General features: G+C 37.9%; 1 protein-coding gene across 2 annotated transcripts in view; it reads left to right on the top strand.

The window, feature by feature from the left end:
* Window positions 1–541: 541 nt before the first annotated feature.
* Window positions 542–26158, top strand: part of ascc3 (activating signal cointegrator 1 complex subunit 3) — a 46351-nt gene continuing 20734 nt past the window's right edge. The window contains exons 1-25 of one of the 2 annotated variants that reach the window (XM_088307071.1): window positions 542–623; window positions 881–1012; window positions 1701–1851; window positions 3289–3860; window positions 4960–5086; window positions 6624–6825; window positions 7097–7232; window positions 7820–7945; window positions 8363–8566; window positions 9366–9506; window positions 9642–9806; window positions 10081–10257; window positions 11013–11084; window positions 11419–11553; window positions 18844–19035; window positions 20496–20720; window positions 21398–21517; window positions 21715–21879; window positions 21991–22077; window positions 22705–22881; window positions 22969–23194; window positions 24130–24284; window positions 24714–24812; window positions 25357–25525; window positions 25910–26130. In XM_088307071.1, the coding sequence (XP_088163197.1) occupies window positions 923–1012; window positions 1701–1851; window positions 3289–3860; window positions 4960–5086; window positions 6624–6825; window positions 7097–7232; window positions 7820–7945; window positions 8363–8566; window positions 9366–9506; window positions 9642–9806; window positions 10081–10257; window positions 11013–11084; window positions 11419–11553; window positions 18844–19035; window positions 20496–20720; window positions 21398–21517; window positions 21715–21879; window positions 21991–22077; window positions 22705–22881; window positions 22969–23194; window positions 24130–24284; window positions 24714–24812; window positions 25357–25525; window positions 25910–26130 (4134 nt within the window). In that variant the 5' untranslated portion in view covers window positions 542–623; window positions 881–922. The remainder of the gene's footprint in view (window positions 624–880; window positions 1013–1700; window positions 1852–3288; window positions 3861–4959; window positions 5087–6623; window positions 6826–7096; window positions 7233–7819; window positions 7946–8362; window positions 8567–9365; window positions 9507–9641; window positions 9807–10080; window positions 10258–11012; window positions 11085–11418; window positions 11554–18843; window positions 19036–20495; window positions 20721–21397; window positions 21518–21714; window positions 21880–21990; window positions 22078–22704; window positions 22882–22968; window positions 23195–24129; window positions 24285–24713; window positions 24813–25356; window positions 25526–25909; window positions 26131–26158) is intronic. The other variant, XM_088307072.1, reaches the window with a different exon arrangement.

Genomic DNA, 26158 nt, shown 5'->3' with positions numbered 1-26158 from the left:
CCCTCTTACGATCATCATTTTGTAGGACCAATAATCATGGCTTGACTTTCGCTTTTCACAATAACATCAACGAGGACATTTGGATAAAATACAATGTGGGATTCTAGTTAAGGTAAGCTGTTTTGAGACAAAGTGAAACAAACTCTTTAAAATTATATTTGCAGATTTTGTGCTGAGCGGGCCATACTTATATATATATATATATATGTATATATATATATATATATATATATATATATATATATATATGTATATATATATATATATATATATATATATATATTGCTATATAGTGAATTATATTTACATTACTATATAGTGAATTAACATACGAAATGTCTAGTGATCATTATCCTTAGCTGCATAAATAATATTTCTCTTTTTATTCCGTTTTTCAAGAGTACAAAACGAATGTTTTTTTGATCCTCGTGTGACGCAGTATACGTAGACGTCTGGATAATGTAGTCTTTCCCGTTCGATCATCTCCAAAGCCAATGTAAAAAAAAAAACTACTACACCCACAATTCTTCGCGCGGTGGAACTTTTGTTGACATGTGCTTGCCTTCCAGCAGGTCGGCCACTCACTGGTTACTGGTGGACCACAGTTGAAGGTGTTTAGCCACGTATGTGTCGATATATGAAATGTGACAGTTTCGATACGGTCTGTTACTCTTTTGTCGTCACATTTTTGGTTTGCAATGCTAAATACGTTCTAGTACAGACGAGGAGGTGACAGTCAGCCTCTCGAGCTAACATTAGCTTGTGTCGAAGTTTGTTTGGATAGTGAAACACCTGACAAAAACAGTACTTAAATTGTATTAGAGGTGCGTGGACGTCAAAATGACTGTACATCTTGCTCTCTTATGTTTCTCTGTAACAGGGATATTGTACATCGGCATTTGGAAGACGTTGTGTGTGTAGTATGTCTCCTCCGCGGCTGACAGGAGCTCTCCGCTCCTTCTCTAATGTCACCAGGAAGGAGGACTTCGATGAGAAGCTCTGTGATCTCAAGGTAAGTTGAACATTGGAAAAACAATTTTCTTTTAGCCCTGATAGCTCATTGAGCGAATATTAAGGCGTGCACTTACATTGCGCTTTATCTACACTACGAGTGTTTTACAAATTCTCACGTTCTTGGTGATATGCCGGTTAAGTATACCATTACAATTATTGTTATTGTTGTGTAACATGCATAAGCGCATATAGAAAATTGCAAGCGATTGTAAATTTAGATCTGGAGTGGCTAATTCATTTTTCAAATGTGCCTTACTGAAAAATGGAATGCTTGTCATGGGTCACATGATGCTAACCACAGTTTTGTTCAATGTAATTTCAGTTGTAAAAACCTTGAACTAGTTGTAAGAAGTCATATTAAAATTTCTGTTCATGTATGACTGTAACATCAGGACTTCATCAACATTCACACTTTATCAACACATGTCAATGGTTCATATCATTTTTCTGCATTTTTAAAGTGTGTTAACATTTTGAGAATCAACGGCGAACTTGTACACTCGCCACAAAAAGTTATGTATACGTGGCTTTTTCGTAAAATTGATCTAGAATGTAAAATGTTTACGCCAACAGTGAATATATGGTGGCAGCTTGTGATAAAGCTGACTGCAGTGGAACTAATTTTTCAGGAATTGAATTCTTTTTTTTAATTTTATATATATATTTATTTATTTTTTTTATGTTAGGCCAAACGTTTGAAGAGACAGGAGCTGTTTGCAAGAGAAGGGCTTACATGGCAGAAGATTTTCCACTTCTGTACTGATCATCAGGACAAAATGAAGCAACATGCTGTCCATCAGGAATTAAAGAGCCTTCTTTTTGCAGCCAAACAGATAGGTAATGCAGGAAACACACATACACATGCACGCATACACGCACTCATGCAAGCGAAAGTAATCCTTTTCGGCAAATGTTCTTAATGGATTTGTTCCACTAAGAGGTTCCACCTTAATTGCACCATTTTGTTTACTTAGCTCGATCAGTTGAGTGTCCGAAGCCCACTTGCTCAAACATTTCTCATAACATGAAGTAAAAAAATCTCATGGTCTCATAAATTGAGGCATAGCTAAGTCAAGGAAGCAGATATCACAGAAAAGGCAAAAACATCTTTCAGCACTTTTTCCCAACAAATGTTCAGCAGCATTGCTAAAGGCTGGCATGTTTCAATTGTGTGTATTCAAGTTATTGGCTAAAACATTGTTGTCTTGTCATTTATCTAATATTAATGACATTTTGCATTAAGTTCTTTCACTGCCTAGCACTGTGTGCCACTACTCCCCATTTTTTGTGAAAACTCCTCGCTTATTTACGTTTGTTTATTTATTTATTTACTGATTTATTTACTTATAACCTGATCTCCCACTTATTACTATTATTAATATTATTATTATTATTAGTAGTAGTAGTAGTCGTAGTAGTAGTGGTATTTTATATTTAGAGATTTTTTTTTCATTACAATTATATTAAGCTTTGACTATTTGCATATTTTCACTCTGGCCTGGTCCCTCTCACCCGTGAATAGCAGGGCTCCACTGTATTTTACAAATCCCAGATTTTTATTACAGTCTGCATCTAAGGCTTTGTTAATACTACAGGACACATATCTGATATTTTCATGCAGTGTAAACAATACAATTCAGTTTTTTTTATCCCAAATTCAAGTACAAAATGTACACTCATCCGTTCACAACCGTCATCAAAAGTTGAATATTGGGCAGTGTTCGGGAGACTACTACCAATCATCCTTGAAGCTCAATCAAGTTTTTTATGAATAATAGTGTTGTCTTCACATTTGACCTTAATTTAATCTCACCTGGATCTTGAAGAAGAAAGTGGATGTTTGTGGTCATAGTAGTTGTTCATTCATAGAGACGGTTCATTTGTTACGCACGGCAAAGATGTGATGTCATATTTAGTAGATGTCGCCATGAAATGAAGAGATTGAGGAGTGTTGCCTCAGTTCCCCAAAATATTTTTACATCCTCCCGCCTTGCTAAGATGGCGTTATGAGATCATATAATGAGCTCCTACATGCAGGATCACATCAACTTCTATAAACTTGGCCGTGTACGATTTTTTTTGGTGCATGTCACTCGACATTGTGCTTTGTGCGCATTCTTGTCACATCACAGAGGTTTTGCTTTCACATTAATCAGTCACACCAATCCTTTTTAGGATGCAGAAATTACAAGAAATGTGTGTCTGTATGTCAAATAAAAACTGGAGCGATATTTTGTATGTAATCATTATTTATAATTTTCGTCTGATTTTCAGTGGGGAGCGATAATGGTCAAGATGCAATTGAACATGCTGCTGTCTTTCTGCTTGAGACATTTTACAACAAAGACCATGTGGGCACAGAGGAGACTCGGGCTATCAAGCAGATGTTTGGCCCTTTTCCCTCATCTGCTGCTGAAAATTCTTTCACTTGTGTGGCACGACTGATGGACTCACTCAAAGATTCCAGAATTGAGGAATTTATCCAGTCCTATTGCTCCCGACACAAACCTCAACAAGGCTCTTCTTTTGGACGCAACATTGCCTTCTCCCATGAGTGCTACATACTTGATCCGCTGGAAGAACTACCCTGTTCTGGCATTCAAGATCAGAACATGAGCTTGGACTTTACCAACTTCCTAAACAATCAACAAAGTAGGATGAATGTTGTCAACGAGGGAGAGAGCCTCTTCACAGAAAGATCTCTGGTGAATGGAACTATCCTCAGGACAGAAGTGGATAAATATCTGAAGGACGGAAATATGATATCTTCTAGCCCAGAGGACCTGTGCACCTCACTATTTGAGATGCTTGCCTCCCATAAAAGCAATGATGAGCTGCAGAATGAGGTATTATGTTTTTTTCAAAAATCTCATTTAAGACAGAAGGTCCATGATGTTTAGTTTTGGGTCAGTTGTATTGTTTGTTAAAACAGTCTGCATTGATTATTACTAACGATCAGTAGCTGGTGAACAACAGAATTATCTGTTCATGAGCTGAATACACTGAGTCTGACATCAAGGCTTTTTTTTTTTTTTTTTGTGGCACAGATTTTCATATGTTTTGCATTCTAAACCAGGCATGTCCAAACCCGGCCCGGGTTACAAACAAAGCTATTTTATATTTCACTAGAAGATGGCAGCAGACCTGTGGCTGCGCTCTTGAGTCTTTACACCACTCTCTGAGTTGTTTGGCGCCAGGTTGAATTTTGGAATTTAAACGTTGCTGCATGACCCTTGCGTGTCCCTTTTCAGCCTATTTATAAAGTGGAGACTGTAGCGATATTAACAACCCATCACGGACTTGCCTTTCTCGAGTAGTATAGCTCACAATGCTTGTATTGTATATTTGGGTTTTTCTGATCAGGGTTTCATACCGACCACGTGAATGAGCTGCACATTTTTCAATTTTAGAGCTGCTCACTAACAATTATTTTAATAATCGATTAATCTATCATATTTTTCCAATTTATTTATGAACAAGATTTATAAAAAAAAAAAAATCTATCCAAAATTTCCATCTCTTTATTATACAATGGTTTTCTGAAGTATTCCCGAGCCCAACTTGTCCCATTGTCCTTTACACAATGTTGCTCGTTTCTATTGCTGTGATGCCTGAGGGATCGATTGTCATGGACATTCAATGTTTGTTTTCAACCTTCTCAGCTTTTTCACCAGATTCTCTGAATCTTTTGATGATGTTATGAAACATGATGAATTCCATAAACTCCTTGCAATTATACATTAAGAAATGTTTTTTTTATTTTTTATCAAACTCTTAAACTGCCCAGGACAACTGGATAGCACATCTGTCTTCCAGTGCAGATGCTGGGTGGAGTTTGCAATTTTCTCCCGAATTTTAATTTGTCTATTTGCTGCGTATGTTATGGATGACTGTGTTTTTGGCTCACAGCAACTCATTTGTTTCTTTGTTTCCTTGTCCATCTAGTTATTTGAGTTGCTTGGCCCAGAAGGTCTAGAAATGATCTCCACACTTCTGCAGCAAAGAACAGTTATTGTTGACTCCCTGCTAAACATCCCACCACTTTCACAGCCACAATCAGGTTATTTACAAGGTAATACAAAAAAAAAATTTCTTTCCTTTGCTGTGATTGCAGAAAGTATTCACCGTGCTTCACCTTTTCCAAGTTTTATGTTGCAGCCTTATTCCAAAATGGAATAAATTCAATCTTCTCCTCAAATCTCTACATACAACACTCCATAATGACACCATGAAACAAATATTCTTGTTGTTTTTCCAAATTTCTGAATACACTAAAAAAACTAAGAAAAGAAATGAACATAGTCAAAGTCTTTTTAATTATGACTCCACAAGCCTGGTTGAATGGAGAAAATAAGCTTTCAGCCATTTTTGGACCTTTCCAAAGTTCTATTAGTTTAGTGTGCTAATTCAGGGTCTAAACAGCATATAGGCTGTAGAACTGGGCATGAAGATACTTTGTAGTAAATGATCCTGGACAAACCCTGGAGTGGTCTTCACCTGCTCATTACTGCACTTCAGTAGACTTATACATTTTACATTTTCAAGTTTTGTCGAGACGAAAGATGAACTCTCCAAACAGAGGCGAAATATGAGCTGCTTTGCACCCAACTTTGTTTTGTGACAATTTTTCTTTTTTTTTTAAATGAGGCTAATGGGTGGGGGGGCACTGGTGTATGGAATACTAGTGTCACGATCCAGGTCGCAGCAAGATGGAAAGAGCAGGTTGAGTCTCTTGATGAGATAAAGTAGAAATCATTCAGTCAATCAGCGCAAGCTTCAGTGCAATCATCACATCTCATCTGTTGTCAGGAGCAAATCTGACTTTTATTGAGCTGTTGTGCCTTAAACAGATGGACTGCGGCACTGCACTTGAACTTCAATGCCACTTGTGCTTGGCACGATTACCATATTTGATTAATTAATTTATTTGTACTTATTTGCCATTATTATTATTATTATTATTATTATTTGTTTCCTCTACTAGACCAGTAAAAGTTTTTTTTTTTTAGTGTCCACCACCAATACCAATTGAAAGGTAATTTGCTATTATGTGTGAATGTGAGTGCCAACGTTAGCTTGTCTCTATGTAAGCTGTCGAGCTCTGACTCGCACACACAATACATGCTACAAGTTCCAACGCGAATGGGTTACTAATTGTAAAGCCATATTTACTTGTCTCACTTGTATGGGAGTGAAGCCTATGCCGTCTTGTTTACACAGAATCAAGTTGGTAAGGTTTTCCTTTCCTAGATGATGTGGTTTTTGGTTGACCGTTGACAACTGAGCCATGTTTTCAGTGCATTCAGTGTATTCACCCACTTTTTTTGAGAGCAAAATCAACGGTTTGGTCTTTCACGGTTTTGACGCCTCATTTTATATACAATGCATTCTTTTTAAATCATTCAAATTTGGATATGCTGTCAATAATCCTCCAATCTCCTTGTACACCGAGTACAATGACAATGAAGGGCATTCTGATTTTGATTCTGAATAATATTCTTCTCAATTGGTGTGTCACATTTACAGTACATATTTATTTTCAATTATCAAGGACTAATTTAATTTTTTATTGTTGTGGAAAATCAACTTTGTAACCTTATTCATTCCAGATTATGTCAGAAAAGTCAGTGACGAAGTTACTAGGCCCACTTATGGCTGTCAGGTGACCATTCACTCCGAACAGGAAAAGCATTTGATGAAGATATTCCGCAGGGAGGAGAAGAGAGAAAAAAAGAGGGCGAAAGGAACTGATGATGTGGAATACTCAGATGCTCTCATGAACTTTGACCCAAAAGAGATGAGAGCCCAGCGGTATATCAGATCTCTACTTTTTTTGTTCATCTTCTTTCTTTCCTCTTCTGTCTTTGCTGTCCCTTTCTCTACATGTGCTCTTGTTAAATCTGAAAATATGCTGCATTTTTAGGCAACTGACACATCAGTACCTTTTCATATATCATAGATTGTAAAAATGGGACTACGAATGTTGTAGTGTTTTGTCTTCGCTCCTCATTGTAATAAGCTACTTCATAAACAAACAGTTGCTTTTTTTTGTAATTGTGAATTATGTTGTCCTTTTGCGCAGGGAGCAGGCACTTTTGACTGCACGCCATGAACCTGCACTTTCTAGAGAGAGAGTGTATGAGCGGATTAAATACCCAAATGTCTATGATAGTTATGCAGATGCCACAAAGACACCTGCGTTTGTTGGAGGAACCAGGGTGAGCATTTTTTACCAAATTATGAGCTACATATGCTAATAAATAGGCATATCCAGACATATTCAAATATTCTCTCATATCACACTGCTTGTGAAACTTTTAATGTCCAAATTGATGTACATTGATAGTATCTTTGATTATTAAAAAAAAAAAAAAAGATGTTCACGGTACATATGGGTAAGTCTGTGTTTAAATGTCAATGTCATTAAATGTCTGAAAAATGCATCAGCGACCGTGCCTTTCCCTTTCCCACATGAGTGGGCATTTGAGTAAGTATACTGTAGAAACCCGGGAAACAAATTGCATTAAAAAAAAAAACATGAAAAGGTGTGCATGAATGATGAACTGTGATAAAGCAGAGGAAAATTACTTACATCCTATTGTTTAATGATTTGGTTCCAATTGGGCTTTTAATTAAGCATTAATTTTGACAATAGCCTTTACATTATTTCCTCAACAGACTGATTAAAAAAAGATCACACTGAGGAACACAATTTTTCTTTAGTTAGGGCTGACATCTATTTTTGACAAATGTTTTATGTATTTATTTTTATACAATATTGTTTTCCTGTGTTATTTTCATCCAGATGATGCTTCCTGAGGGAATCCAGAGAGATAATACTAAAATGTATGAAGAGGTGGACATTCCACCCAATGAACCAATGCCTATTGGCTTTGAAGAGAAACCCATTTACATTTCCGAACTGGATGAGGTAAGATGGCATGGGGCATCTCTGTGTTTGTCGATTCACTTGCTTAGGGAGTAATTAATTTGTGTCTCCTACTTATTTGGTACGCAGCTGTGTTGTTTTTGGCATAATGGAAAGTGCTTTCTTATAGCTCCAGCTGTTATATGAATAAAGCTGTATTGTATTGTATAAGTTTATGTTTTTGTCTTTTGGACAGAAATTCTTATTAGACTTCTTTATATGTGGTAGTTTTAATCAACGAAAACTCAAAAAGGTTTTAGTTTTTTTGCTATTAGTCATGCTGCCCGAAAACTGCAGAGATAAGCTCCAGCACCATTTCAGATAATGGATGGCTATATTTCAAAAGGATTTATTAGAAATATTGTAATTTTGACAAAATTGTGTGTGGGTTTGTGTGTTTGTGTGCACCATTTGATCCAGATTGGACAACTGGTATTCAAAGGAATGAAACGTCTTAACAGAATTCAGTCATTGGTGTTTGAGACTGCTTACAACACCAACGAAAACCTTCTAATCTGCGCCCCAACTGGTGCTGGCAAGACCAACATCGCCATGTTGACTGTCCTTCATGAGATTCGGCAACACATACAACCTGGTAGTGTCATCAAAAAGGATGAATTCAAGGTACAGTACGAACGCAATGATGGATTGAGACTACGAGCAAAATGGACACAAATGCTACCAGTTTTTCAATGTGTGCTGGAGTTGATTCCAGCTGTCTTTGTTTGGTAGGCGGGGCATTAAATAATAACAGGTGGAAAAAGAGAATTAAAAGGAGAATCACGCTCGTTCAATACTAAAAAGAAGTGTAACAGGTTGTATATTTTACAAGCTAGACATTGAATATTTTTTTCCTTGAGAGAACCTGCTTTATTGAATAATACTTTGCAGCGGCCCACTAAAGGTGTCAGAGCAGAAATAGTTGGGAATTGTTTAAATTCACAGTTCTATGTCAAAAGTCATGCCACGAAAACGTGTAAAACTGTCAGAGCAGGCATTAACTGTTTAAAGCTTATGAGGAAATACTTGACTCTTGAATGTGCACACATTTTCCAGAAAGCAAGTCCTAATTGAGCCACCCGAACACTTTACGAGCCTTGAAGGTTTAATACCAAAAGCAGATCACATTTTATCATTGAAACATCTAAAAACAATGTTTTATAATTCACAAATTATATACATTTTAAAATAATGGAAGTCTTTTTAAATGCCTTAACGGACTAGCTCCGGTACCTCTGAGCTACCTCTGTCCCAATCAAATAATGCTGCTAAAACAGGCTTAAAAGGCTAAAAAAAGGACAGCTGGCCTCCTCCTTCTGCATTAAACAGTGTGTGCACTTCAGAATTGAATCACAGAGGTGGTGTCTAATCTTCTACATTTATTCTGTCATGCTATGAACGCTACTTATTTTTGCTTCTGCAGATAGTGTATGTTGCTCCAATGAAGGCTTTGGCAGCTGAGATGACCACCTACTTCAGTAAACGGTTGGAGCCACTGGGCATCACTGTCAAAGAACTCACTGGCGACATGCAGCTAACCAAAGGGGAGATTCTCCGAACACAGGTACCTAAATGCTTAGATGCCCATACACAGTCGGAAAGTATGTTCTCAAGTAGATCATGATCAGCGTAAATATTTTACTGGTAAATGAATATCTGTCATGGAAGATTGCGTAAATCTTTTTCTATGTTTCACCAGATGTTAGTGACCACCCCTGAGAAGTGGGATGTTGTGACAAGAAAGAGTGTTGGAGACAATGCTCTCTCCCAGATTGTACGTCTCCTAATCTTGGATGAAGTTCACCTTCTTCATGAAGATCGAGGACCAGTCCTGGAGAGCCTTGTGGCCCGGACCATCAGACAGGTATAAGACCACATTATTATCATCAGTAAGCTGTAAATGTTTCAGAGTCCTACATTTTATATTTTCATCATCAGAAAAGAAATTTCCAATTACCCCATTGTGGTACTATGTATGCCAGGGTGTATAATTACTTAATAATTACCTAAATGACACATCATTGCTGCATGTGATTCAGGTTTTGCATGTTTATTGAACTATTAATTGACCAAATCAGTCACACTTTCTATTCCCTCATTCTGGAAACTTTGTGTTTTTTAATGCTTTGTCCTACCAGGTGGAGTCCACCCAGAGTATGATTAGGATTCTGGGATTATCAGCCACTCTTCCCAACTATCTCGATGTGGCCACCTTCTTGCATGTCAACCCGTATATTGGCCTCTTCTTCTTCGACAGTCGTTTCAGACCAGTGCCACTCGGACAGACCTTTGTTGGCATCAAATCGACGAACAAGGTAAAAGAGCTCTGATTGCAATTATTGGGAAACAATTGTATCAGTGTTTATTTTTTTTTTTTAGCATTGATCTGAAACATGGTCTAGCTATATCGACAGAGGAGAATGTAGTATCTAACAACAATACTTCACTCACATGTCAGAAACCAGTTAATATTTTCCCAAGGGACGATACTAACTTAGAATACTCATTGTACTGTCTGTATGACAGTAAAGATTTATTGTCCCTTAAAAATTACTAAAAATACAGTTTTTATTCTAGAAATAGGTGTCAACACAAGTTAATTACCTCACATTGATTACACAAATGTCCAAATCGTGCCAGGCCATATTGCAAATAAGGGTGCCGTCTTTTGGGAAACAGTGCGGAAATTGAAACTGAGCTGTGTAGTTAGGTATGTACCAGTATGCCAGTTATTTTGACGGAAATGACAATGTTGAGTAATTTTCATTGGATAGCAAATCTATATTGCTCTACAAGGTGTGAAGTGACTCCTCTAAAGTACTTTTTCCCCCTTGTATTATCCCTTGAGAGGATATAAGTTAACAGTTGCTTAGATGTGAGGGATTTTGTGAGCTACTGTGTATCGCAAGAATAAATCCATAAATCACAATGACATACAGTATTTAGCTGTGCAATGACATGCAGCATTTTTTGATTCCTCAAACTGTCTGAAATGCTGACATTAAAAACAACATGACACGACAAGACATTTTGAATGAAACTAATAGTGATTCTCTTCTATTCTGCTTAGATCCAGCAAATTCATGACATGGAGGAGGTTTGCTATAACAAAGTTGTCAAACAAGTCAAAGCTGGTCATCAGGTAATTTTGTCACCCATTTTGGAGAAGTTGCATTTAATTACATGAATGTCCAATTTAGTGTCACATACACATTGACCAGCCACAATTATGATAATTTGCACAATCTTATGGTATCCAAAAGTAAAGTTTTATCTCAAATAGGCAGTCCAAAATAATTTCTGTTGTAGTTTGTAGTTGTACTTCAATGAGAAGGAAAAGATTACCTTAATATGCAATTGTTTTTGGTTACAAAAACAGATTCATGGAAGAAATGCATTTTAACGATTGCACTAGCTATCAAATTATATAAGACATATTAAACAAAATGTGTTAAATATGTCATTTAATGCCACAGGTAATGGTGTTCGTCCATGCTCGTAACGCTACCGTCAGGACAGCCATGGGGCTAATTGAGATGGCGAAGAACCATGGAGAAACATGTGTCTTTCAACCAGACCAGGGTCCAGACTACGGCCAGTGTGAAAAACAGGTGCAAAGCAAATCAGATTTCTATGCAGTATGTTTGTTTGTTAGTGCCACAATGTGCGTGTAGATGTGCGCTTGCCTATGTTCCGTATGTGTGCATGTGTCAACGCAATGGAGAAAGAGTGATTGCAATCGGGTAATTCATATTCTATGCCGTGTAAGAGGGGACACAGGTGGAGCTTTGCTCTCCCACAGAGGACAGTCTGTCGAGCTCAAATTCCCATATTTCAATCACTTGTATCAGAAGCCAGTGTGATAAATTTAGGAAAATTTTTCCTTCATTCCCTCAGGCTGAGCCATGATTGATGTGTTGCTAATCTCCTCTCTATTTAAAAGGGATATGTATACAAATCAGATCACTTTTCTTGCTTTCCAAAGCTGGAAATAGAGACAGGAGATTATGTCGGCCGACTAAAAACGGTGCCTCATCGCCTGATTAGTCTTTGAAGCAGATTTTCAAAAGCAATTGTCGCAACTGTTCCTGAAATATGTGCTCAGAGAATTCAGTATGATTTATATGCACAAAGTTTACATTACCTCAACCCAAGCTCGGTGCAACGAGTATTATCCACTCCATTAATTTTTCTTTGAGTGTTTGTCGGTCGGCATGTGCTTGTGAAGCAAGGGGCATCAGGGCGATTCCACTTTAAGCCCACACAGAGATAATGCACCGCTTGTTTGCTCTCTGGAAATTGCCCTGCATTAATATTTATAGGTGTGCTAATCCCCAATATGCATATGCAGGGTATTAAAGCACCTAAGGTCAGTGATACAAATTAGTGTTTTATTTTTTTTCTCCTTTAAAAGACACACGTCTAAACAGCTTTTCCTTTTTTTTTTTCTCTTCTATTGTTATTTAATTGGTTTTATCACGAGAGTTTGAAAATCTGCTAAACAAGTTTGTATCGGTTATTGCCACTACTAAAATCAGTCATTGCGCAATATAGTTTTCGGAGGTGGAACTGTGATCTAGCTGTTGCTAAACGAGTGACAACATTCTGGTAATATTATCCAATTGTGGCATTTCCTGCTTAAGTAATGTCTACACTTCATATGCTGCATTACAGAGAAATAACATAGACACATTCATTGTAATATTTGGCTTGTCTTTGGACTTTCATTGAGCGTTAATTGAATACTAGTGGGATGAGGATGTGTTTTATTGAAATGCTTTCACTTCCCAGGTTTCATAATTCTATAAACCTCAATTCCATTAGAGTTGGTATTTTTTTGTAAAACAAATAGAATGCGATCATTTGAAAATCCCTTCCAATCTAGAATGAATTGATTACACTAATGGTCAAACTGATGAACGGCAATGGCTTCAACAGTGTCCACAGTCCCCAAAAACTTGGGAGTGTTGTTAAAAGGAAAGAAGATGTAACATAGTGGAAAACATGCTGCTATCCCAACTTTTTTTTTAAACGTGTTGCAGGCATCAATTTCAAATAGTGTGAATATTTGCAAAAGATAAAAAAAGTTTATAGGTTTGAACATACATTTTCTTGTCTTTGTAGTGCATTCAATTGAACACACACAACGACCCAACTTTGTTGGAATTGGTGCTTTGTCTGATTTTTTTTTTTTTTTTTGTCTTATATTCTTGAAAATGAAACTATTTATCCTGGTTTTACAGTCATGTACTATTTGGAAGTTTTCCATATCAAAGGCTGCCGTGTGTGCAGTTGCACAATTAAAGAAGAAAAAAAAAAGAACAAATATATTTTTTTAAGCAATATCAAATTTAACGAACCTAACATGAAGTGTGACAAAAAGCAATTTATTGGTTCACTGCCTTTGTTTATATTTTAATTTTTGTTTATTCCAATTTGCTGTATCCTGTTGTCCCCTTGTTAGTGAATAGAAGTAAATTGAGATCACTAGAAATTATTGTGACTCGATCCAGGCTTGCTGTCTGCATGAACCTGCTCGACTTTTCTTCTCTGCTGACTATCAGGCTTCTGCCTTCAACTCCATCCTTTCCTTCTTTGTCTACATTGATTTTTTTCCCTTTCTGGTCCCTTGAGAGGAGTGGAGTTTAAGAGACACCTTGTGGTCCCATGGTCTTATTACAATACATTATTCTGTTTAGTAACCCTTTTGTAAATTTGCAGTCTAGAAAAGGAAAGAAAGGTATAAGATAGTAAGCTACATTGTGAATGTTTTAACTGACTTAAAAAGTAGTTTCAAATAATTAATGATAAAGGCGAAGTGCCGTCTATCCGGTAACGTGTATTCTCTTTCATTGTGAGGGAGGTCTGTGTTTTCAAAATCTCCGTGTGTATTCTTCAGATGCTCAGCTTTAACTTTGTTACCAATGCAGGCAGACTGCATCTGATTATGTAGCCCCCCGGGGATTTCACATCACCAACACACAGACCTCATTAATATGTGTTTGCTTTCATTTGCTGCTATTTTTAAGAAACTAGTCCACCACCTGTCCAAGCATTGCGTCAGATCCATGACAGCCTGTCAACATGCTCGGTGGTGCATTGATCAACAGTGATGAGCCACAAGGCAAAGAAAAGTGAATGATTCAGTTGAAAGGCATGCCCATATATGTAAAAATAAATATGGATATGGGTTAAAAAAAAAAAGATAAATTAGAATCCCACGTACTGCAAAAGAAGGTGGAATACTTTTGGAGTGCAGACACATTTGCATCTAGTTCAACTATACCAAAAATATACCATTGATGCGGGGATTACAGAAACAAACTCCACCCCAAATTTTTCTGATTACCGCTCCCTCAAGAGTGATTAATTGCTATATTTACAGTTTAAATCTCGAATAAATCACTATGACCCCAAAACACTTCTTTTGCAAATGCTTACCAATATATTCGAACATTGTTGTACCCTTCAAAATATAGTAAACATCTGACCACAAAACACGCTTGTTAGTCTTGTAACGCCTTTTGCGACATTGTTCCACCAACAAATTTTCTTCTTGTTTTTCCTGCTGCAATTTTGTGGATCTGAATTTCAGTGCTTGCACTCTCTCATATTGTGTAGGAAGCCGTTTAATCAGACGGTACTTCAGGCTTATTACACAATGCAAGCTTTTATTCCCAACTCAAGGAGAGAGTAACCTTTTTGGTCCACTCGTCAACATTCGTGGATCATCAGCGTAAAACATCCTGTCGCCAGTAAAGTCAGGCCTTTGAAATGAACGCACGGCAGTGTAATAACATTGATTGAACTGTTCGGATTGGCAAAAGGAATATACCATCCCTGTGAATCCCAATGAAATTCCAGTCGTATTTGGCCTTTTTTTTTCCTTCGGATTGAGGTGTTTATATGAAATATGTAAATCTTGATTTGCCCAGGCCTTCTAAGCATATTGCGTTTCACGGTGGGTTGCAAAAGTATTCATGCCTATGTGCAATACTTAATTTCTGTCTCTGGTCTCTGTCTGCTCCACCTCCCTCGCTCATTCCTCTCCCCCACTTCTCAATAACCATTTAAATCGCAGCTTTTGTGATTAGCAAAATGCGTTTTGTCAAATCATGATTACATTGCAAATGGAATTAATTTTTCAGCCCCAGTTTTGATAGACATGTCACAGACATGTTAAGGCGCCTGTAACTAACCTGTTATTAACAAAAATGAATTGTCACCCCTAAACAGACTTTAAATATCTTAAATGACCTCAAACCTCGATTCAACTTAATCTAATAACAACTTTGGTATTAATGTGTGACTGTGATGCAATGATACAGCTCCGCTTCTCACAAAAGAACTTTCACACATGTTGTTTACATTTTGAACTCACAGCGTTTTAAATGACCTGTAGCTTAAAAAAAGGGCTGCTTCTTTCCTACGCTATTTAAATATTCACAGATGTTCATATGTTGTTTTTTTTCTATGTAATGTTAGTTCTAGAGTTTTCGCCAAATTTTCTGGTAAATAAACTTGTAAGCTAAGATTCTCTGCACGCTCGCAAGCAGGATCAACAATGAATAGAGCTGGCAGCTAGTTATCTGTGGACAGAGTGAGCTCAGCAGAAGCGGCATCAGCAAGTGGCAGAGCCTAATGGGATGTGATCAGGAGCTTAGGTCACTGCCATCTCAGATGTAGCCATGGCACAGCCGACATCAGCGCTGACTCACCTCAGATTAGGGCCCAGAATCAAGTTTGTAACACGCAGACACATCAAAGCAATGCCTCCACTGCAGCATTTCAATTCCCTTCCATTCCCCACATCTCACATGGCTTTGTTGCACAAACTTGAGAGAAGACTCGCCCCACCAGGCTGCATTTTAATTTTTGTCTTCACAGAAATACTGTTTGTTGGAGATTGTTGTTGTTTTCAGTAAGAATAATTATGTATCAACCGAGTCCGGTGCCTTTTTTCCCCTAAATTTTGCATCTTTTAGCATGCTTTTCACATTGTTGTCACTTTTTTTGCCCGTTGAGAAGAAATAAGGCATTTGGACTCCTTTTTGCTTATGTGAGTAGTAGTTTGCAATTGTTTTGATTTGTCCGGCAAAAGATGGCGATATGCGGCACGGTGGCCTCACAGTGAGAGACAGCATCGGGCGTGGGTTCGATCCCGGCTCCGGCCATCCTGTGTGGAGTTTGCATGTTCTCCCCGTGCTTGCGTGGGTTTCCTCCGGGTACTCCGGTTTCCTCCCACATTCCAAAAACATGCATGGCAGGCCGATTGAACACTCTAAATTGCCCCTAGGTATGAGTGTGAGCGCGGATGGTTGTTCTGTGTGCCCTGCAATTGGCTGCCAACCAGTTCAGGGTGTCCCCCGCCTACTGCCCGAAGATAGCTGGGATAGGCTCCAGCACCCCCCGCGACCGTAGTGAGGAGAAGCGGTACGGAAGATGGCGATATGGGCTGCAACCATATCACGAGAATGCATTGAGCATGTAAAAACATGTATGCGTATACAAAGTTCCGACAAAAAGTGTTAAACTAGAAATTAAAAACCACAAATGGTTTGGTTTTGCTCTGAAGTGGATTCCGAACCACCTGGGTAAAATACAGTTGATCCGCATAAGTCAGGACACGCCGCGCACTGCTCAAACATTACAAGCAAATATATCATATAGAGCATTATTACAGTCGTGGATTCCTTTTTAAAGGCACAAAATTAGTGGAATCCTTGAGAAAAAAACCACCACAACATAAACACCACTACTTTGTACTTTGTTCCACCACCTCTGGCTGTTGTAACAGCTTCGTATTCTTCATCCATCTGGCTCCGACTTCCTGCGAACACTTTTACAAGCTCATCTTTGCAGCTTGCATCCATCTCTTTGACAATTTCTTTCATTTCCATCACCGATTTTCGATTGGATTGAGATCTGGACTATTTGCCGCTATGATGTTGGCATCAAGTCTTTCTTAAAGGAAGCGTTTTACGATTTTTGCTCCATGGCAAATTATTATTGTTTATTAAAATACATCTTGAAATATGATGTCATCTGCAAACATCCTATCAATGAATGGCATCAGAAAAGCATACATAATCTCAATTGAACTTTATTTGAATTTATTGATGATGTAATGACCGTATTTACTTAACATGCAACCAAAATCGACTCAATGACTGTGAAAATTTGCATGTTTTCGGGCAGTCATCTTCATAAATCGCTCTGGAATAGCACACAGCAAAAGTTCCAGCATTATCACCTTGCTCGCTTCAGATTCACTTTCATTCAGTCGTCCACTTTCCATGAATTCTTTTCTTTTGCCTACTGTAGCTTTGTTTGTTTTCAGTTCAAGTGTTAAAGATGGCTTACATTTTGGGTTTTTGGTATGAAAGTCCCCTTTCCATTAGGCGGTCTCTTATAATTTGGCCACAGATGATGCACTCATTTGTATCTCATTTGTTTTGTTGTGCATTTCCTATTTTCCGGACATATAGCTTGAAGTTTTATATGTTGACGCTTTGAAGGCTTCATTTACCCACTAGGATGTTTCACTTTTACAACCTCCCCTGTTTTATTTATTTATTTTTTTGCCTTTTCTTGCTACCCGTAGGTAGACAGACCCTCAGTCATAATTTCAGCAAAGCTACTTGAGCTCCACCGCACAATGTGCTCCTACACTAGTTTTCTTTTACACTAATTAATTGTTTGTATGATGTTTAACGTTATCATAATGATTTCTTCAAACCATTTATTTTTCTACAAATTATTGTTTTTTTTTTCCATTGTTGTATTTGCAACACACGTTAATTTATTTTAAAATACAATCAGAAAGAAGGGTTGATGTTATATCCGTTTGGTGCTTTTCCAAACAAAAGTACTGGTAAGAATACCCTTATAGTTCTGCATTGATAAACAGTATACTTAATAGTCGTATCGTTAAAATCTCAATGATACCCATCCCTCGAAACAACTCGAGTGAGAGTTGTTGTACATTTCAAACATGTTTTCTTTGGAACTTGCTGTATGCGGAGAAGACAAGAAAAGAAGCATTGGACTTGTTTTGCTTAGTGTTTAATTGGTCATCCTGTTGTGTGTCTGAAATCCAATACCAGGGCTCGAGACTGTGAGGATAAGGTGTGTACTGTGTGTAGATTGTGTTGAATATGTGTTGAAGTACTCTGGACATCAATCCCAACTGGACGACCCATGGTTTTTGAACTTCAGAAATCTAATTGTTTCCTTTCTACAAAAGTCCCGCTATTTTCTATATCGTACTATAGTTTCACCCTTTAGCCTGAATTATATGTACAGTGTTGCATAAATACCCTTTGACACTAATTTCGTGCTGCAATGATCATATTTCCACCCATCAATGTGTTCTATCACTAATACAACCAAAATATTCTCCTTCGTCTTTATTCTTCTTTATTAGTCCTATGAAGGAAATTATTTACTAATGCATTAAAAAACTTTTGAAAGCAACATTGCATACACACATCTACAGTGGTCTAGACCTTTGTTTTATCACAAACTCTCAGCTCAACTGCTGGTTGTTATGCCCTTCTTAACTGTGCAAAGCTGTCCTAGTGTTCTTTAACCTCAATTTAGATGCCCGCACAATGAGATAAAGTCCCATAATGAGGACTCGCACCGAGCACAACCAGTTCACAACCTACCTGTCAATCATTGATGCATTTCAATCTGTGTGTGCGTGTGGTTGTGTTTGTTTGATTCAATGTTAATAGGAAATCTTATTACCCTTTTTTAATCCATCTCATCTGTATTATTTTTACGTTATTGTTTTCAAAATTAAGCAGCTGCGTTTGTTTTCTTCTCCTTCCCGATTAACAGTGATATATTTTTATTATTTTAATTTATTAATTTTATTTTTAACCATCTTTCTTTAGATCCAGCGCTCCAGAAACAAGCAAATGAAAGAGATGTTTCCAGAAGGCTTTGGGATCCACCATGCAGGCATGTTGCGCGCTGACCGCAATCTAATGGAGAGTATGTTCTCCAGAGGGTACCTCAAGGTGCTTGTCTGTACTGCCACCTTGGCCTGGGGAGTGAACCTGCCAGCTCATGCTGTTATAATTAAGGTTCTTTGATTTTACATTTCCTTAGTTTACTTTTTACTTATGTTTTTATTTTTTTTATCTACAGTGGGTATAAAAAGTCTGCTCACACCTGTGCAAGTGTCAAAATTTTGAGATGTAAAAACGCAATTCTTGCTCGATTATTGTGACCCATAAACTGTACAAATGAAAAGAGGGAAATCTCTTCAAAAGTGCAAATGAAAATACACGAAGGAGATAATGTGATTGCACAAGTGAGCACACCCTCTTATAACTGGGGATGCAGTCGTTCAGAATAAACCAGTCACATTCAAAATTATGTTTAATGGGAATGAACATACACTTGCCAATTTTAAAAGTAACTCTGATTAAACCCAAATAAAGTTCAGGTGTTGCTGTCGGCTTTTCCTGACATTTTTGTAGCCACATCTTACACCAAAAGCCATGGTCTCCAGACAGACAGCTTCCATTATACCAGAGGGATTAATCTCATTGTTCAAATATATCAGTCAGTTGAAGATTACAAAGTAATTTCCAGGGCATTAAACATACCATGGAACTCACTGAAGACAGTAATCATCAAGTGGAGAACATATGGCACAGCAGTGACATTGCCAATAACTGGGCAACACATCTCTTAAATGCTTATGTGAAAATATAAAACCAAGGTTGCACTTTTTGGCCATAACCCCAAAATCATCCTTGGCCAGTACTCGCAATAAAAAGAGGTTCTTAATCTCAGTGGGATATTTTCAGGTTATATAAAAATAACTGTTAAAAAAGAAAATCACAACCGTGCTCAACACCAAAAGAACATCCTATCTGTTGTGTAGCATGGTGATGGCAGTATCGTGTTTTAGGCATGTTTCCCCCCCCCATGTGTGGCCTTGGTCACGGTGAAGGGAAATATGAGCAGTTCTAAACACTAGTCAATGTTAGCTCGAAACTTTCAGGCTTCTGCTAATAAGCAAAACAAATTCAAGTAAAGCCTACAAGAATAGATGAGTTAATCCTCATTAGTTAGTTTTCCACATCGCCAGTTCCAAGTGGTTGTGCATACTAGTGCAACCACACAATCTGTTATTTTGAATTTGTATTTTTGCATTTGTGTAGTACAGGTTATAGGTCACATTAATGGTGGAATAAGATTTGGTAAAATTATACTTGGTCTCATTTTTCAACCTCACGATAATTTCGAGTTCAAATAAACTAAGAAACATCTTTGAAGAATGAGAAAGAAAACTGGAGTACCTGGGGGAAGAAAAAAAAACACTCAAGCAGGTGGAGAACATGAAAACACCGCACAGTCTTAACTGGAATTCAACCCCCCCGCCCCCCGACCTTAGTATGTTGAGGTGGATGTGGATGGGTCACTGTGCCACTTTTTATATCCACTGTATAATGTACATAATTTCATGTACACACTCTGTAGTCTATGCTCAAATAGTTTTGGTTGTATTTGTTTCTGTGTCTTGTGGTTGCAGGGGACACAGATTTATGATGCCAAGCGCGGTGCCCTGGTGGATCTCGGCATCCTAGACGTGATGCAGATCTTTGGTCGTGCGGGGCGGCCACAATTTGACAAGTATGGCGAAGGCACAATCATTACCACCCATGACAAGCTCAGCCATTACCTGACCCTGCTCACCCAGCAGAATCCAATTGAGAGTCAGTTTCTTGACAGCCTGTCTGACAATCTCAATGCTGAGGTCAGTCTTGAAGTGTTCTTTGGAAAAAAATTACACTATTACTTAGTGTGTTGTTTTTATTAGTTTTGTTGGGTTGTATTCATTCAAAGCCAAATATGGAATTTGAATACAGTATGATCATACTTATCTAAAAGAAAATATCTATGTATGTTTTTATGTGATATGTAAAATGGACGATATTAAGGAAAAACAATTAAGGTGAAATCACACATTTAATCCAGGCCTTTCAATTTTTCATCATTCTACCTAAGATACAATTCAACAAACTGGTTCTGTCAAAAAATAATCAGGAAGGGGTGAATATTTTTTCACAGCACTGTATGACAGTCAAATTAAATATAGTGCGCGCAACATAAATAAAGTCTGATTAAAAAGTGGACATTTTGTCCATTAAAAACTGTTACATAATCTCACAATGTCAAACTACAGTATACATATTTTATCATGTAATTGTTGCTCATTCATAAGTTTCAGTGTCATAGGTAGGTTCATAACCACCCCCACTTCCGCCCCCCAAGTAATACACATCCCCCTTGAACTGTTTTTGCCGAAGCTACAGGATGATAATAAGTTCAATGGACAGATAAGGAGAAGAGGAGTTGTGTTTACTTCCACTGCCCATGAGATGGTGACAGAGGCCGATGGTTGTAATGATCTTTTGTCTCTTGCTGCTGTAGATTGCTTTGGGCACAGTCACCAACGTGGATGAGGCGGTGAAGTGGCTCAGTTACACTTACCTCTATGTGCGCATGAGGGCTAATCCACTTGCGTATGGTATCAACTATAAGGCCTTGCAGGTTGGTGATTTCACTTCATTTCAGCATTGTTCCCTGTCACCACAATATTTTATTCTGGAATAAATGTAATACATTGTGAAAAAATATCTGACTTTTTGGAGATTAAATAAAACTTTTTTCTGAAATATTTTTAAAGAATTGTCTGATGAAATCATTAGGATTTTGAATAGTTCAGTGCGAGCCTTTGAATTTTTCAGATGGATCCATCGTTAGAGCTGTACAGAAAGGAGCTCGTCATTGAGTCAGGTAGGAAGCTCGACAAAGCCAGGATGATCCGCTTTGAAGAGCGCACTGGCTACTTTGCTTCCACTGACCTGGGGAGGACATCCAGCCACTTCTACATCAGATACAACACTATAGAGGTAGAGAAATGCAGATGAAAAGCCGCTACAATTCATCCCTCCACAAGTATGATAGGCAAGGATATTTAATTCATTGACCGGTTATTTCATATATTTCTTTCCCCTTTGAAGACATTCAATGAACTTTTCAACTCTCAACGAACAGAAGCTGACATCCTCAGTATTGTCTCAAAGGCTGAGGAATTTGAACAGCTCAAGGTAAGCTTGCCAAGGCGATATGGTTCAGACAGAAATTCGATCAGTCAAAGGGGAAATCATACAGTCGGCAATACTAAGACTAAAACAAAATAGTTTTTTTAGACAAAAATAAATGTGTTCAACCATTCATAAAAACCCCAAAACAAACAGTAATATCCCACCAAAAGATGCACATCCTATCCCCAAAACAGGTGCTCTGACCCCCGAATGTCTTTTTGACTTCTTTGACCATTGATCTATAAATTATGCCTACTAATTGGCATTGCGTTGCTTGTGTGGCAGAGTTTATCACTCATATTTAGCGTTAGCAAAATCAAGAAAAACAAAAATCACTGCTAGAATTCCCCTGTTGACAAGATTCATCCTGGCTACATCAAAGCAAAGGTACCCAGTGAAAGAGGGAAAAAAAAGGCCCTCAGGCGGCATTTGAATTTGCGACTGTGTACGTTGTAGACATGAGAGGAGAAACCTCCCCATACCAGCCGTGCCCCGTGCGGGTCATATTCGACCGACTCACCTTCAGTAGCATTTGACATCTTAACATTGGGGAATGATATGATCTACCCGCCTCTAGAAGTGTACAGATTATAGTTCTAATAATCTCATGTTCGGGAATTGTGCTGGCAGGTTCGTGATGAAGAGATGGAGGAGCTTGAGCAGATGCTGTGCAACTACTGTGAGCTCCCCGCGGCAGGTGGCGTGGAAAACGGCTATGGCAAGGTTAACATTCTGTTGCAGACATACATAAGCCGTGGAGATGTTGACAGCTTCTCCCTCATCTCAGACCTGTCTTACGTTGCACAGGTAAGAAATAAAGTATTGAAAGGCGATATTATTATTAAAGCGATTTCTGATCGTTTCCTCTTTACTTCTGCTTTTGCCACTTTTCAGAATGCTGCTCGAATCGTCAGGGCATTGTTTGAGATTGCTCTAAGGAAGCGTTGGCCGGCCATGACCTATCGACTGCTCACACTTTGCAAAGTCATTGACAAGCGGCTTTGGGGCTTTGCCCACCCTCTTCGCCAGTTCTCCCACTTGAGCCACATTGTACTGACTCGATTGGAGGAGAAGAGGCTCACTGTTGATAAACTAAAGGATATGAGGAAGGATGAAATTGGTAAAAAGCAATTAATGTTTTTAAATGTAACCGTTTTGTTTTCTTAGTGTGCAACAGTGCGAATTTGCCAGAATGTGACACGTCCACCTATTCCTGCCCGCTTTAATTCCAAAGATAACCATACAATAAGGATCGTTATATAAGGTTGTATATAATAATCAGGATCGTATGACTAAATCTATCGTTCCATATGTAATAAATAGTCAGGTTAAATCCTTGCATAATGCCCTTAACAAGATATAAAGCCCAGAAAATAGCAAATGTTAATTATTCAATTTGATTTTATACTGCACAAAAATAAAAAGCAAAAATAGTAATTACCCAGAAGTAATGTTTTCTTGAAGGCTTAAATAACACAATGTAAAGATGCTAGATATTAAATCATTTAAACCTATCATAATATACTGAAGCATGAATATATACAGGTCCAGTCATTCCACTTGTTGGTCTGGTCGTTGGATTAGGATCTGGCAGGGTCACCTCAAAATGTCTTGGGCCACCACTCAAATAGTCTTAATGTCGGACGCTGCTTACGTTTATGAATTATTTTGTTTAAATATTATTCCACAAATACAGTGGAGTCTTGCTCTAAAAATATTTGGGTTTAGATTTTGGGTCACCATACTCTGCAAAAGTTTCTTTGTCGTAATGGCAACTTTGGAATCAAGCAATATATGTGATATGTGCTGTTTTTGTTAGTATGATTAAAATGCAACAGCGAAAGGAGCTGCTGTCACTTATAGTGAAATCAAAACATTTCTATCCAAAAAAAGGGGGTTGTCATGCATAACTGGAAATCATTTCTTCAATCAGCAATTTCTAAGCTTGCTGTAACCTGCGAGTCAACATGGCTGATGAGGAACTAGGTTTCATTTTAGTACATTGTCTCTTTTTTCATGTTCTTAGTATTTTAATACCCAATTTATTGTTTCCAGGCCACATGCTGCATCATGTAAACATTGGCTTGACGGTGAAACAGTGTGTCCATCAGATCCCTTCAATCACAATGGAGGCCAGTGTTCAACCAATCACACGAACTGTTCTGCGCGTCCGTCTCATTGTCACACCTGATTTCCGTTGGAGTGATCAGGTAAATATGGTGGCCTTTGATGTTGAATTTGAACAAGGTTTTGGTTACCAATATTTATGCAATTTTATTTGTTGCATATTACTTGTTGCTTCATAATGGAAATCCAATTTCACTTCACGTGTTGTAAAATTATTTGATCATCTCAAATATAACTTTTATTTATCAATCAATGCCAGTGATGTGTTGTGAAAGGCTGACCAGTTGTATGCTCGTTGGGGTTCAACCTGCTGCAATTCATCCAAATGAATAATAGCTTTGAGTCCAACTGGACAGGCCAAGATTTCACACCATGATTATCATTTATTGAGTAAAGTGAGACAATTCTTTGGCAGTGTGCTGTGATATTTGTCTTGTGTAAAATGGGTGACGTGACTCAATCAAGCGACCTCCAAGCTTTAAGACACGATCTTGTTTTCTTTCGTGTTTCAGGTTCATGGTTCTGTAGGTGAGCCATGGTGGTTATGGGTGGAGGACCCTATAAATGATCACATCTACCACTCTGAATACTTCCTCCTCCAGAAAAAGCAGGTTGGTTTTATGAAGTCACAAATCATATTATATTAAATTATTACTAGTCATCCTTTTTAAACTATATATAGAGACAACAAACAGAAATCAATATAAGAAGTTTAATTATCCAGCATATTTTTTGAGTATAGGACCCCTGGTTCACCCTTGGTAAAATATAATGACATTTTTAACCTAATAGCAAATGTCAGTCATATTTAACCTACTATTAGATCAGTATCAATAAAAAAATACCAATGTGATTGATAATTATTGTGGGTTTTTATCTTTATGCCTGTGTAAAGTCTCAGTCACACAGGTCTTATTAATTGCAAAGGTTGAATTGAGGCAACTGAACTCGTTTGTTGAATTGTTCTTTTCGTTTTCCCAAACATGATCAAAATAACTGGGGCAATTATGCTATTAAATCAACTGTATATCCTCCTTAAGTAACTAACTTTAAACTTTCTGCAAATCCATGGTACCTAAAATACGATTTGAAGTGTGTATCATGGTTGATTTTTTTCTAAGAAATTGTTTTTTGTGTGTTCCTTATTCTATTTAGGTGGTAACAGGTGAACCACAGCACATTGTGTTTACCATTCCCATCTTCGAACCGCTACCCTCTCAGTACTACATCAAGGCAGTTTCTGACCGCTGGCTTGGCGCTGAAGCTATCTGCATCATCAATTTCCAGAACCTTATCTTGCCTGAGCGACACCCCCCTCACACCGGTACGCTACGTCATGCAGGAAAACCTCATTGAACTAGAATCACAGTCTAGAATACCTAGATGATGTGATTCCTTTAGAAATTGTTTTTGAACGCTGAAAAGCGGACGCTGAACTGAAGTGCTGTGAAATTAAGTGAATTGATGAACTTAGAATGTGAGACTTGAAGATGGAATGTTTGAATTGTTTGAGGAAGTATAGTGGCTATAAAAAACAGATCATTATTTTTTTTTCCCTTGCGATTTGTTGTTTTTTGCCAGATAAAAAACTATTGTTTGTATATGGTATGGCTATATTGGAAATGAACGAGAAAGATTGAAAATAACTGTATGTCATATAGTTTTTGTTTTTCCCGAAATGTATCCAATTTTCATATTTCCCTCACAGAGTTGTTGGACCTGCAGCCGTTGCCTGTTACAGCTTTAGGACACCGGGAGTATGAAAGCTTGTACAAGTTCACTCATTTCAACCCCATTCAGACACAGATCTTCCACACACTGTATCACACTGATACTAATGTGTTGTTGGGGGCACCAACGGGCTCTGGAAAGACAATAGCTGCTGAGATGGCCATGTTCAGAGTTTTCAACAAGTACCCAAGCTCTAAGGTTAGACATTCTGCGTTTGTGCAGCGTG

Source organism: Idiotropiscis lumnitzeri, chromosome 10 (genome assembly GCF_059441095.1).
Source record: "Idiotropiscis lumnitzeri isolate Australia: NSW breed Sydney's pygmy pipehorse chromosome 10, RoL_Ilum_1.0, whole genome shotgun sequence".
NCBI lineage: Eukaryota > Metazoa > Chordata > Actinopteri > Syngnathiformes > Syngnathidae > Idiotropiscis > Idiotropiscis lumnitzeri.
Note: the sequence above shows the minus strand (reverse complement) of the source record. Positions and strands in the feature narration are given on the sequence as shown.